This window comes from Gastrolobium bilobum, unplaced genomic scaffold, assembly GCF_033153095.1.
Source record: "Gastrolobium bilobum isolate Gb01-03AN ecotype WA unplaced genomic scaffold, APGP_CSIRO_Gbil_v1 utg6105, whole genome shotgun sequence".
Classification (NCBI taxonomy): domain Eukaryota; kingdom Viridiplantae; phylum Streptophyta; class Magnoliopsida; order Fabales; family Fabaceae; genus Gastrolobium; species Gastrolobium bilobum.
The window spans coordinates 749,799-765,174 of record NW_026899702.1 but is presented as its reverse complement, the minus strand read 5'-3'; the positions used below and the strand labels follow the sequence as shown (position 1 = coordinate 765,174).

At 34.6% G+C, this 15,376-nt stretch overlaps 2 protein-coding genes across 3 annotated transcripts; one reads left to right on the top strand and one right to left on the bottom strand.

The window, feature by feature from the left end:
* Positions 1–2,275: 2,275 nt before the first annotated feature.
* On the top strand, positions 2,276–4,041 carry LOC133292770 (uncharacterized protein At5g39865-like). The gene has a single exon (XM_061491226.1). It carries the CDS (start codon positions 3,024–3,026, stop codon positions 3,840–3,842), a length of 819 nt encoding a protein of 272 aa, XP_061347210.1. The 5' UTR covers positions 2,276–3,023; the 3' UTR covers positions 3,843–4,041.
* Positions 4,042–8,536: 4,495 nt separating this feature from the next.
* On the bottom strand, positions 8,537–12,865 carry LOC133292765 (ethylene-overproduction protein 1-like). 2 transcript variants are annotated; one of them, XM_061491221.1, is made up of 5 exons: positions 12,649–12,865; positions 10,809–12,582; positions 10,245–10,536; positions 9,851–10,160; positions 8,537–9,015 (listed from the first exon to the last, which is right to left on the bottom strand). In XM_061491221.1, exons 1-5 carry the CDS (start codon positions 12,743–12,745, stop codon positions 8,795–8,797), a joined length of 2,694 nt encoding a protein of 897 aa, XP_061347205.1. In that variant the 5' UTR covers positions 12,746–12,865; the 3' UTR covers positions 8,537–8,794. The 2 variants fall into 2 exon arrangements, with proteins under 2 accessions (XP_061347205.1, XP_061347204.1); XM_061491220.1 differs by having other exon boundaries at positions 10,809–12,865.
* Between the last annotated feature and the right edge of the window lie 2,511 nt (positions 12,866–15,376).

The window sequence follows — 15,376 nt, the reverse complement described above, 5'->3', positions numbered from 1 at the left end:
ATTTAAATTAATGTTATTTTATACAATTTTATCTAATGTTCATCAAAATGACATCGTCTTGAGAGATTAAAAAATTAGAATGATAAAGACTATTATAATCATGAAATAAATTAAAATTATAAATATATAATGATTTTCATCTCAAACGACGTCATTTCGGTGAACATTAGATAAAATTGTCTAAAGTATTTTAGAAAAAATGAATCCATAAATAATTTTTTTTTTTTGGGTTAAAGGAAAAACAGTCCATTGGAGTTTTTCTAATAATAATGGGAACTTATTATTAATAGAACTAAAAAACAAATTATTAACTTTCGAGTGCAATATTGCTTTGTGAAGCAATCATTGCACTTTTAATTATCGGATTTATGAATAAATAATGTTTGCCAGAATAATCCCGGTAATAATTTGAACTCATTATTAAAAAAATCATAAAAAGAACAAGAAAGGGAAAAATAAATTTTCGTAATAAAAAATGTTTTTACATCATAAAAATCACTTAACAGGTTCAAAATGGTTTTCAGTCAAAAGTTCAATTAAAAATATCTTAATTATATATTTTTTTAAAAGTTAAAACAAGTTACCCTATAGCCGTGAATTTAATTAATTATTCTAAAAGTGATACTTCAAGGAGGATTCACTATTAACCCAAATGTTACTGAAAGAAAAGTATAAAACAAGTGAATTCGATTTACCAAAAAAAAAAAAAAATGAATTCAAAGTTTTACACTCATAATATGTATTTGGAGAAAGGTTATACTTACACCCTTTTTTTTTTTACAACCTCTTACAACCATATCTTAACACCGTTGATTTCCGCCAATCAACAGTTATGATTTTCTTAAATTAAACTCATTAATTAATTATTAATTCACAATAAATGATAACCGTTGATTGGCGAAAATCAACAGTGATAAGATATGGTTGTAAGAGGTTGTAAAAAAAATGGTTGTAAGTATAACTTTCCTCATGTATTTGTCCGAAAATTAAAAATTATGATATAAAATTCAAAACAAATTGTATAATGCATAACTAGTGATTGTGGAAAGCTATTTGATTGTACTTTAGCCAATTCGCATGAAAACTATGTTATTAGGTCACAGTGGGTGAAGATCAAACTCTAAGTACAAATAAATAAATAAATAAATAAAATCTGTAATTTTACATGATTGATGATAAACTAAATGGATCACAGTGTGTTTGTAAAGATTGTGTCATGCAATTAGAGATTTCAAGCATTCACTTGTTAAGTTCGACATCTTTTCACCCATTTGAGTGATAGTATTATATGAGATTAAACATGGTTTATTATTATTATTATTTTAAATATTTCAATCGGTTCATCGCTTTTCAATTAGTCTGATTTAAAAAAGGTTCAGAATTAAGACTTTAAACTCCTTCCAAATATAATATTAAGGAGGTTTAGTATGTTTCTTAATAAGACAAAACTTGTTTATTATCTCTTTTGTGCATGGTTCATGTATAATTTTTGATTTTCAAGAGTTTAATTAGAATTAATTCTTTATATTTTAGGAATGATATCAAATATTTAAGGTTAGAAATTAAATATAATTAATTTTAATATTTTATTAATTAGAATTGATCGCTGTAATAGTTATTTTCCATTTTTTTAACATTTATAACTGATTTCAAGCATTCACTTGTTAAGTTGGACATCTTTTGACCCATTTGAGTGATAGTATGAGATGAAACATGGTTTATTATGTTTCTGTATCAGACAAAACTCATTTATTACCTCTTTTGTGCAGGGTTCGTATACATTTTTTTGATTTTGAAGAGTTTAATTAGAATTAAATATTTATATTTTAGGAATGATATAAAAGTATTTAAGGTTAGAGATTAAATATAATTAATTTTAATATTTTATTAATCAGAATTGATCAGTGTAATAATTATTTTCCTTGTTTTTGTTTTTAACATTTATAACTGTTCTATATATGTTAAGAATCTCATCTTATAAAGTAAATCAATCGATTTCAATAATAATACCTTATTCTATTATTGTTTACAATTATTACATTCAAATGATATATGGGTTAACTTGTATGTATTTCGAATAACATATATATATTCTGCTTGATTGAAGACGAATCATCCAATTGAAACTAAATTTAAAAAAAAAAGCTCATCTTAGAAGTAAGATAATATTATATAAGAGTCTTGAGGTTCAAATTTACCTAATTATATGATTATGTGAATAATTACCATTTTTATTAATAAAAAAATGGTTATTCAGAAGAGAAAAACAGGGTAGTCTTTCATTCTCATCCATAAATAGACCATTATTGACAAACATGTAATAAGGGCCTCTCATCCTTCCTCGCCACCTATTAAACCCCATATCAAAAGAAAAACAAAACAAAACGAAACGAAACAACCCATCAACTACCGAACCACCCGTCACTTCACTTTTAACCTTAACACACACTCCCTCTCCCCAATTTCCAATTTGTTTTTGTTTTTGTTTTTGTTTTTGTTTTGATTCTCTCTCACTCCTTTGCTTCCTCATTTCCCTTGTCTCTATTTTTCTCTGATAAAAGCGTAAAACAGAATCAAAAAGCTGAGGACATCCCCAAACTTTGCACACTTACAAATTCACCACCACCCGCTTTTGCAGCTCTTCCCTCAATCACCATTCACTACCACCACCACCAAAGCCTCAACTTTAAGCAATCAAAATCCAACGCTCCCCTTTTTCCATCTATCCATCAAATCCATCCCCAACCCCAACCCCAACCCCAACAACAAAAATAGAACAAACCCAAATTCCCCCATTTTGCTTCCTCCAAAAAAATCCATCCTTTCCTCATCATACCCCAATTCTCCCCATTTTCAACACCCAAACACACAAAAAAAATCCAATTTTCTCGCCCCCACCTCCCAAAAATCCCTCCTTTCTTCTAGCCCATTTCCCATTTCCCCAATCCTAGTGAAGAGAATTTGATACAAGTAAAAAAAAAAAAAGAGAGAGAAGAAAAAGAAGCTAGAGTTTCCCACCTTCAATGTGGCGAACTTGGAACAAATCAACGGTTCGGATTCACAGCGCGTCTTCATCACCTTCTTCTTCCACATTCTCTTGCTCTTCCTTCAAAGACATTCAAACCCTTTGCCTCGACGAACCCCCACAACAACCCTCACCCTCACCTTCACCCAGCAGAAAACCCTCCGTTTTCCACCGAGTCCGACTCGCCAACTCGCTCCTCCGAACCTGGTCAACTCAACTTAACCAACAAACCCACAAATTACCCAGGACCCTCTCATACCCCGAAGCCGAACCAGTATCCGATGACGCAAAACCAGACCCTTCTCCTTCTCCTTCTCCTACTCCTGCTCCGTCGCCACCGATACATTTTCCGGGGACCGAACAGCGCGTGGTGGTTTACTTCACAAGCCTGCGCGTGGTGAGGCCCACGTTCGAGGACTGCAGGAGCGTGCGCTCCATCCTTAGCGGGTTTCGGGTTCAAATCGACGAGCGAGACGTGTCCATGGACTCGGGTTTCCTGAGCGAACTGAACCGGGTCATGGGTCGGACCGGTTTGACCCTGCCCCGCGTCTTCATCGGCGGAAGGTACGTTGGTGGGGCCGAGGAAGTGAGACAGCTTAATGAGGTTGGCGAGCTCAAGAAACTCCTCGAAGGTTTGCCCGCAGCGGATCCCGGAGAGTGCCACGTGTGCGGAGATTACAGGTTCATTCTATGCGACGAGTGCAATGGTAGCAGGAAGGTCTACACCGAAAAGAGTGGGTTCAAAGCGTGTAATGCTTGCAATGAGCTAGGTCTCATAAGGTGCCCCTCTTGTTTTATTGCACCAATTTTATCATGATCAATAATATTTTTCAAGGAAATAAAAAATTTAACTATTTTTTTTTTTTTGTTTAGTTTTTTTTTTCTTTTGGATAATCAGTTTTGTAGTTTTTCTGGGCGTGTAAGAATTTGTATAGGCCCACCTTGTGGGGGATCGTAGATTGATACAATGTGTGTGAATATCTCTTTTCTCCCTCTCGAAAAAAGTTGTGTACATTTTAATTTTTAAGTCCCTTTTCAATTTATCTCTCTATGCACCCTATCCTTTTTTGTTTTTGTTTTTTGGTATGTTATTTTCATAATTTTTGGTTAATTTTTGATCATTCAAAAACAGATATTATTAATCGACGAGAAATGATCTCTGGTGTGTAAAAAATGTTGAAGTGAAAGTTTAGGTAGGATCAATGTGGTTTTGGCTATATTTTTATATTATGTTTTTGTACATGGGATCCGCACATGATTGGTGTCTTGTGAAGTAATTGGGTAGGGTTATTTTGGTGTAAAACGGTGGAGAAAACATTAGTTTTCCTTTGTTATAACTCTTTAATTACACGAACAGTGTGTATAAAGTGGTGTTAGAATGGCATAACTCTAATCAAATGTCTGAGAAACAGAACAAAAGTACAAATTCTAAATTCCAAATAGCTGTGCCTGTGCTTATAAACAATAAGGCAATCGTGCCTTGACTATGCCTGTCTCTATACAAAAAAATTCAAAAAACAACTCAACAGAATCCTCTATATAACAAAACATTAGACAGAACTACCTTCATTCTCAATATGCATGTCTTTTTCCTTTCTTGGAGTCAGTAGATTGTCTATTTCTCTAACTTGATCCAGCATCCATACTAGTCATTGTCATTTTTTGATGGTTGGGATGCAGTCAGAACATTTGCTAGAAGCAGTTTGTGTATGCTGTGTTTCACTTTAGGCTTGGGTGTGGAGTTGTTAGATTGAAACCTTCCACTATAATGTTCATTGCAAGCCCTTCTCTGGAATTTGGCATACACTATATTTATCTAGCAAACTTCCTTAATTCCCGCCTTCCACCATTTTTTACGGTGAATTTTGAATCTCTTAACCCTTTAATCTTTTCCTCTTCTGGTGAAGGAACCCATTTTAAAATTATGGCTGTCGTTGCTTAAAGCATAACCCTTTCAGTTTTAGAGTTGATTTATCATTGCTTATATGATATTTGAGGGTGGAAACGCCCCAGAAGGACCGGTCAACACCATATTTGATCCCACTTTCCTTTGTACAGAATTCTGTGTCATGTGGAAAATGGATCCATTGCAATTTTATTAGAACTACATGAAATCTAGACCATAAAAAGTATATGTTATGTTAATAATTGCAGATGGTCCATTATCTGTTTCATCATCTGCTAGTTCACACAATTATCAATGATATTGCACTCCAACTGATATTTTTATCAGGGCCAAATTTTCTTCTCATTTTTTCAATGCAGTAGTCACTTCACTTTGGGATATTCAAGAAATGCAATTAGTAACAGCTATTTATTCTTATTAATCCACCATCAATGGTTGTACTTCAAAACTTTAATATGATGGAGTGATTCCAATGAAACGGTAGCCAGCTTGGCGATAAGACTTCCCCACCAAACTTGCAATAATATCGTAGTAAGTATAACTTTCTTGAAGATGGATTATGAAGTCCTCTTCGTCGGTTGATATGCTATGCTAAGTGGTTGTACAATCTATCTAATAGAGCCAATAAGATAAAATCTATTCCGTCACGTTACAAATTTTTTTCTAGAAACTACTCATGCGATTGAAATGACTCAAATTTATCACCTGGAGTTGAATATGTGATGTAAAGCATAAATTTTAATTTGTCCCGTATCCATTATTCAGTTGGCCCAAATATTTAAAAATGGTGGTTAGTGTTGATATTTACATTTTAACCCATGTTGTAGAGGATTGATAAGACTTAGTTTTTAATTGGTAACCCATGAATTTGCTGTTGAGTCAAGATGTGATGACAAACATGGTTTGTTGCTTAATTGATTGTCTTCGTTATGAACGCATAATTTGATGGGATAGGCTTTTCCGCATGGATGTACGACTTTGTAACCATCCGTTAGCATTGAAACGAAGGTGTAATAATGGAACGAGAGGGCCCAAGAAAACATGTTCCCTCCTTTCTATTTCAAATATTGAAATTTTATCCTTTAGTATTTGGACGAGGAGTAAAGCTAATACGTTATCCTTATTCACTTAACATCGCCTATAAAAAAATTTCAAATCAAGAAAAAGTATCTTGTATACAAGGCATAGCACGTAACGTGTTTTGTGAGGAAAGAAATAAATCAAAAAGCAATAGGAGTAGAGGGGTTAATAGAATATAACATGGATTGGCTCTCAAATTCAAAGATGATATTTTCGGCTACCGTTAGCCTGTCATCCATTTAATTAAACAAATTTGAGTCAGGCCTACTAATTTTTTCATGGGCTGGGAAACAAAACTCTAAATTTAACCCTTGTGGTTACTGGGTTAAATTGAGCTATCTCAATTGCTAGTATATAAATTTAGGACTTTACTTCTCTCATGTAGTACCAGAGAAGTTATCTTATATTATGAGATAAATAAAGTGGAGCCCACCAATTTTTAAAAAAAGAAAAAAGAAAAAAAAGCACATCTTTTTATGTGAGTCTCTCATGTTACATAAGAGTATAATTTCTCATAAATTTAAATATAACTCTACCAGAAATAAATAAATAAATATAAACTATTCACGATATTCTTATATGTTGAACAAAATAACATGGAGAAATTACTGTTTGATGCTATTATAGGCATTGTTGTCAAAAATTAGCGTAAAAACTTACTAGAGTGGTGCGTGTTAAAAGGCAAGTAAAAACGGTCCTTTGTAAAAACGATATAAACTTACATTTTTACCGTTTTTACTTAAAACTAAAAATTTAATAAAAAAAATTTACAAAAAAAAATTAAAATTAAAAACCTAATTTGCATTTTCCCCAAAATCATATTCGCAGTATCTTAATATCTTTTTGTTTGGATATATGTTTTTTATAATTATGTCTTATAAAATTGTAATTCTATTATAAGTTATGCTATGAAAATCGTTTTGTGTTTTTGATTGTGTGCATTGAAAGAAGTGAAATTATATTCTGATTAGTGATGTTCCAGTGTATGAAGCAGTTAAAGAACATTACTTGTTAGCTATCACGGTTTATAATTTTGATACTATGTTATCAAAAATAATTTTCCTTTTTAAATAGATAAATGGCCCAACACACATGTTCATCATGTTATATTTTTTCACATACATGTATATAATTTTGTATCTTGACCTTAAACAATATAAGGTAGAAACTTTACATTTCGTGTCGTTTCAACATTTAATATTTCTACCACTCATTTTTGTTTTCATGTAAAAACTCGAGTTTCACAACGTTAATTATAGGCACTATATTTCTTTTTCAACGACTCACCGTGATAATGTCAGATTCTTTTTTATTTCTGCTTCAGTTCATGGGGAACTCGATTAATTCGATTTGATTTTTGTCGAATCCATATAAAAGTGACTTTCCAAAACTATTTCCTCCTTTCTAGGATTTAAATCCAAAAGAATAAATTCCATATCACTTAAACCGATGAATGCAGGTTTTGAGAATGTTATAGCGCCATATTGTAAAGCTATATCGGGTCAATAGATCTCTTTCGGGCCACAAAATTGATTAATTGAGTTTGGTCTTAGTTTGACTCACGCATATTTCCTTCACTTGGTTGTTATAGGCTTATATCAACCTAACTTCTTCAACCAAGCGGCGAGGAAGGTTCTTATTTTGAGGCTAAAACTGAATGATTAGTTCCTTGACATCTTGAAATTTGATTGCGTTATGCACTAGCAATTATGAGTTGTGTTGATCTTATTCTTGCATAAGCAGCTGTTAGAGAAGCAGAAGAACTAGATTGGTGGAATGGGACTGAGGATATAGCTATGGGAATAGCCTACTGCCAAGAGCATATGCATGAGCTGAACCCACCCCATTAAACATGCAATCTTCCTCCATATACCTGTCTGAAAATTATGCTGCCAAAATATCGGAACTTTGTTTCTGGAATGACATAGTTGCTACATGGAAGGGGTCTGCAACCACACAACTCTTGGGAACACCTTCAGCATACACAAAGAACAATGTTTATACCTTTGGGATAATATTGTTTGAGTTGGTAAGAGGTAGGAATTCCCCACGGACCATCTTCTAGCAAATTGGGCCTCCTTGTGTTTGCCAGCAATGAGAAGTGTCATGGACTACATAATGGTTCCCACATATTATGAGAAATAACGAGCTTTGTGCTTGATAGACACGTACGTGAAAGTTTATTTGCAAGGTCTACTTTTTCCAAAGGAAATCTATGAACACATTATCATCAATTCATCATCATTATTTATTTATTTTTATGAGAGCTGGAAACACAACACATTATCATTTATTATCTCTTTGGGATAGACACATAAAATAAAATATAAAATAAAACCTTTTTGTCAAGAACAATAAATTATACATTGTAGGAAACCAAAGTATGAATCTCTCTCTATAAATTATAACCCCGTCAATGTACAAGAGATGTGTAAATAGTGAGACATATTATGTGCATATGGCTCACAAGAATATGTATCATATGAATGGAGTTACAACTCTGAACATCTTCTGATGTACCCCTTAATTATCCTCCTATTCGATCATGCGAAACACATGACTCGATCTTCTGTGTCCACCATTTTCTCTAATCATCCAAGTATTGCCTCTTGGTTTTTGGTATTAACTGCTGCCACACTCTATGCCCTTCCCTTGTATCATAACAAAGGATATCTCTAAAGATGGTTGAGACTTGAGAGAAACTGCCAGCCAATTGGGATGCCCCAAAATTTTTCTAACCAAGATATCTCCACATTTTACCCTTCTGATTTATTGTTTTAAGATTAAAAGCTCAGTTTTTGAGTCCTTTGATACAGATCAAGTGTGTCTGTATGGTTAGGGTCTAAGCATAGAGCAGCCTGACAATCTTGAAAAGCAGAGGATAGGTCCCCTATTGACTCATAAAATGCTGCTCGCAGATGCAGCAGTTGCAGGTCAGGTTTGAAATTTATGGCCTTGGTGAGTTCTTCTACAGCTTCAGTTTCCTTATGTTCATCCATCATCACTGGATATATTAGACATTTTATGTAAGTAAAATCGTGATTTAACAAGTGATGTATGCCACTAATCTTGTCATTAAAGTTTTCTGAAGAAGTGCGGGTTAATTGTTGATAAGTTTAAAGCCTTGCATCAATTATCCTCTTCCAATCCACTTTTGTCTGTTGGAAAAATATGTCCTTCAAAACTGATCAGAAGTTGAAAACATAGGAGGGAATAAAATCTATCCCTAATATATTTACTAACATATTTCTGCTTTTGCATGTATTCTGCATACGACATAATGAACTACTCACTATATACACTGACAAAAAATCTTGATGCTACAAGTGGAAGAATTATAGAAGAAAAAGGTAATACTTTTGGACACAAAAACTAACCACCAAGCAATAAGTTTTCCAGTTTCTACTTCCTAGAGTTAGGTGAAGCTATTTGAGTTAATTTAAAATTATCAATGGATTTCATAATGATGAGTAATTAGTATCATCCATCAAGATGCAAGCATCAAAGAGAGGAATGTTGTGCATAGATCAACAACTTGCATGTGTTGCTACAACACACTCGTTACCGTGTACATAAAATCTTACAAAGAAATACATAAATGAAGACAAATTCACACCATTAAATTGTCAAATATTAAACCTATGTTCAACCATGAAGCATCATAAAAAAAATGCATGGGCATTTATATTTTTCTGTTGAAAATGATAGTCTATCCCTTATAAAAACTTGCCAAGGCTCTCAATCTCTATCATGTCAAGACCAACATATTATTATCTAAATCTCTGTCTCCAATCAAAACCACATGGCAGATGGTAAAGAATGAAAGATAAGTGAAGTACCTGCTGCCCTGTATCTATATGGATATGTCCTTAAAGGATCCAGTTGGGTTGCTACATCAAGATCAACCTTTGCCATGTCACGGTCACAGTATTCTGACCGTTTCTCGTATGCTGAGGCATTGCTCTCTGCCTTCTCAATTAGCTTGGTCATCTCATCATATGCAGCTTTTCGTTGATTTTTCTGATGATAAACTCGTGCTAGACCTTGATGAGCTCTTGTGTGCCTAATTGCAAGAGCATTCTTGTAGCATGCTTTTGCAAGATCAAGCTTACCACAATCCACATAAATACTCCCTAAGTTATTTAGTGCCTACAAAATATTGAAGCAGACAATCAAATGACTATTAGAATAAAGACTTGATCAGTAATAGATATAGTATCAGAGATCACTAACTTGTCCTTTGCGAAGACCATCTGAAGGACATTTAAGTGCTGCTTCCAGAAGCTGGATAACGTAAGAAGAGGATTCAGAATCCAGACTTGTATCTGCCAACACATATGCTTTTAGGAAAAAGGCTTCAAATGATCTCTGAATTGTAATGGACCTATCAGCCCTAGCCAGAGCTTCATCCCGATAGCCAGAATCATAGAGAATCCATCCTTCATAAATTAACCTTTCTTGCATTGAGCTAGAATGGTTTCTGGCCATCCTCAAACTGCGCATTGCAGCCTTTTGACAGTTTAACCTATGAAATTCACAAATGTGAGGAATTCTCTTGATATTTGTATTATATTAACTGAATTGAATTGTGCAGACTGATAAGGAAGCATTGACACACTCAAGAGAAATCCAATATCTAGATACCAGCAAGAGCATTATGGACAATAAACAATGTGATAAGCTTATCAAGCACTGACTCAAGGCCTATGGATCCAGTACAATATGCAATATGCACCATAACACTGGAAAGTTGAAGAAGAGAGATACTACCAATAGATTGGATTTGCAGATGCTTACCTCAAAAGGAGTAGAGACTGACGAAACTCCAGAAGGCTCTTACCAGGCTCATTCTCCAGCATCTGATGTATAATAGCCAAAGAACCAACATCATCTACAGAAGACCATTGTTCATATAATTGCATCCAGCATTCAGCCTGACTCTTTTGCTGTACCTCTCGGCTAAGGAGGTGAACCAAGTATTTCCCTGTGATATTCCCATGTGATGTTATATAATTTGGTTCTAAAGTTAACAATGCCCTAATATCTCTCATGGCATTGTCATAATCCTGAAGTGCAAGAAACAACCTAGCCCGCAATTCTAGGCAATCCGGGGAAAGCTTAAATCCAATAATTTTATGAAGTTCTATAATTCCAGCCTTTATCTGATTTTCCTCTGCCTTTGTCAAGGCTCTATATTTATATGGAAATGAAAGGGAGGGATCCAATTCAGTCGCAACATCCAAATCAAAGCTTTTTTCCCTTCCCATATTGTACAAAGCACGCTCCTGATACATCCACCCAGCAGGTTTGTGCTCAAATATGAGAGAACTAATTAATTTATAGGCTGAATATGGTTGACCCTGCTTGTGCTTGGTTCTGGCTACACCAGCCATAGAATACACATGACCTGCTTCAGCTGCTGCCGCAAAACAATGCTCGGCATATTTATATTCTTTCCTTTCAAGCAGCACACATCCCAATTGATGGAATGCAAGGGCCTTCTGCCATCTTTCAGCAGCACACTCCTCTAATATTTCCAGTAACATCATTGTAGTTTTAGATACCATGCTTTCCTCCGTAGCCACTTGGCTCAGGAAATAATACAGTAAGAAAGAATCGTACCCCACCACGGCCAATCTTTCCTTTGCCTCAGAACTACACAAGATTTTTATCACCTTTGAATTATACAAAGAATTTGGCAGCTCCCTAAGCAACACTTGTAAGCAGGAAGCTACAAGAAGGGGTGCTCTCTCTTCCAATCCGTAGTCAACAAGTACCAACGCATCATCAACATTTCCAACAGTTAAAGCCAAATGGGCGTCACAAGCAGATTTCATCTCCTCACAACAGAACCTATTGGCAAAGGAAAGAAGCTCCAAAACAGTCATGGGACAGAAAAGGTCCAATCTTTTAGCCCTGCTGTACACTTCCACTGCCCTCATACCCCTTGGGCATATCCTATTTTGGGTGAAATCAATCTTCCTCATTTTGGACTCTGCAAAGCCACCATATAGCATAGCCTTAAGTGGGTCAGATAGTGCTCCAATTCTCCACCTAACGCAATTAACTTCCTCATTTCCAAAGCAAAAAGAAACATCCTTTTCCTCATCTGGCAAACACACACTTTCACTTCTGGTTTCCTGTTTTGTCTCTTGGAGACAATGGCACCAATCATTGATCGAACAGGAACTAAACCCATGTACCAAATTCACCTTTGGACATTCTAGAACACACCCACCACCACAGTCCATTGAAGATACACCCAAAAGCTCATCCTCCCTCCTCTCGAACCTCAACCATGCTGAAAGCACTACCTTGGAGAGCACATCCTCGGCGTTCTGGCGCGCTGTCCTGAGACATCTTCGGAGAAGCTTCTGGTCTCCGAGGCTACGAATTAATGAGTACTTCTCCACGTACAGTGATGCTTTCTGGGATTGCGGGCAGCACTCTAGCCTGTGATACAGTTCTGCCAGGTTCTCTACGAGGTTGATGGGTTTAAGGTAAGGTTCTATGTAAGGCTCAAGGGTGTCTGCAGAAGGAAGCAGACGAGGAACAACAAGGTTTGCAACTGCTGAGGTTGATTTGTTGCTGTTGTTGGATTTGGGCTTTGAAACCAATGATCTGATAATGGTGGCACCCCCAGAGCCTTTCTTTTTTCTGCCAGTGCTTTCTGAAGAATTGAGGGCGTGAACTTGGGTGCTCTTGAAACGTTCCGTGAGCTTCAGGTCACGCATTTCTTCGATTCTTTTCAGTGGATATACACGTTGTTTTCAAGCCCTTGTGATAAAGAGCTGAACTTTAACATGTCCATAAACTAAGGGTGTTAGCCTTTGAGGAAAAGATGTTCCTTTAACCAGCTTCCAATACCCCCAGAGAGAGAGAGTACAAGTGAAGCTTCTAGCTGAAAAAGAATGACTTTTTCTTTTGGTACTTGTGTTTTACGTAGTTATTTGCAAGGAAGAGAAAGATGGGGGGTGATGCAGGCCAATGGCCTAAACTGAACTTGGTATCTTCATTTTTATTTTGCTAAGAAGGTGTTGAATTCAGGCTTTTTATATGGCGTGTGTTGGTGGGATTGAAGACTGTGACACAACACACAACAAAAGGTTGGGGTGGCAAACCAAGGAGCTTATTGTTTAGCTTATTACGATGATGTGCTCAGCTCAGACAGTACCATTAACGACTCCATTTCTCTTCCTTCACGGAAAAAGAGAAAGGGGGGGACCAGCATACAGAGACACCCTTCCAAGTAACCACTCCAATCAAGCTAGTTTGGTCAACTAATTCAGAATTACAATAGATAATTTGATAATCATATTTTGAAATTTTTATAAATTGAAATATGTTAAATTTATTGATAATAATAATTGTAAAAATTAATTCAACTCAAAGACTTTGGCGGTAATGTTATGTTAATGATTTTATATATTTTTAACACGTCTCATACAAGAGTCACATAAATGAGGAACAATGATGATTGAACCCATGATACCGAGACTATAATATTATGTAAAGAATCAATTCAACCTCATCGTGTGAGATTATATTAATGATTTTATATATCTCTAACAATAATAAATATGATTATTTATTTTTAATTTTTTCTTATTAGAAAAAAAGTTGATTGGATTACATTTTTTGAATGAATAAAAAAAATCTAGAATCAAATTATTATTATTAATATTAAATGTAATCTTAAAATTTATAAAAAAGTTAAAATATCATTAAATAAATAAAAATTATATTTCAAAAGCCCTACAAATTTAAAAATATCAAATAATAATAATAATAATAGGGTTATTAATTTCTTTTTATCCTTATTTGCAAAAATAAAAATAGAATTGAAAAAAAAGTAAAATTGTTATTATTAATAATAAATTGGATATAAAAATTTCAAAAAAATTCGCCTTTAAATTTATTTCACTTATTAACACTTTTAAAATTAATATCATTCGATGAATTTGATCAATAGAAATAAATTAATATATAATTTAGAAAATACTGTAAATTGATGATTTTTTTTTAAAAAGAAATGATTTTGATCAATCAGCCCATGTTTGCCTTGAATCTTGGAGTCGTTGAACCGCAAATTTTGGATTGAGATGGAATTGCTTGTCAAGCAACGGTGCACAAGGGGGAGAAAGTTGTGTAACCAATCCAATTATTATTTGGTTAAGCCGTCTTATCAACACCAAACAAGTCATAATCTTAAAAATAATAAAATATCTATCCTCTCCTCCACTCTCCAAATAAAGGGGCTTTGAAAATCCCACTTCTTTTTATTGTTTTCTCTTACAAAAGCTATTCACAATTTTCTTTCATTGGCGATCACTACTGTTAGAAAGTGAGTTTGTGAATGTCAAAATCATAAATGGCACAACTCCTAGGGGTAGGCTCAACGGGCTAGTTGGAGCATCTAGAGGTTTGTATCGCTCGGGGTTTGATTTTTGGATAATATAAATTTTTGAAAATATTTAGAAGTTAGAGAAAAAACAATTTCTTTTGATAGAGGGTTAATCTCATCTTTATTCTGGTGATATAACTCAATATATATGCTATTTCAACAAGGAGATAGTCTTCAAAGCTATACTACGATGATAAAATGATGAAAAGTCGAATAAAGATATCTCCAGATTCTTTTAAATAAATCATAAATGGCCCTTTTTTATTTTTGGGGAATGCCATTTCCTTTGATAAACTCACTTTTTGTATTAGTATAATTTTTTCTTTACTAACAAAGTATGAGAAATGTTATACGTATAAACTATTTTCGTTTACAACCTTTTATAATCATATCTTAACCATGGATTTCCGTCAATTAACGGTTATCATTTATTGTGAATTAATAATTAATTAATAAGTTTGATTTACAAAAATAATAACTTAAGATATGGTTGTAAAATGTTGCAAACGAAAATAGGTTGTAAGTATAGCCTTCTTCAAAAAGTATTAATAAAAGAATTTGTACTGTTGGTGGTACATAGATGTATCCCATAGAGGGTGAAGTATGTTGATATAGAGGGTGTCCACAGTGGCAATGGTAGAGACCAAGACATTAGTGAAGCTTCTCATAATGCATAAGGGAGAGTGTGTGTGAGGCTTGAATGGCTCTGCCGAGAGGCAGAGTAACAACATAGGAGAGGGGTAGAAGAGATAGATCCCCCTCCATATGTAAGGGGGGTATTTAGATAGGAGAGTCCTCTCTAGCATGGGAGAGACCGTTGGTCAGTCTCATGAGCTGTCCCATCAAGCCATGTCTTGTCCTGAGACAAAATATGTTGCCCACTGTTAGTGTACAGGGGCAGCTATGCAAGGAAGAAGAATATCCCAGTGGTGAGCCTCTATAACTTGTCATGGATGCCCTC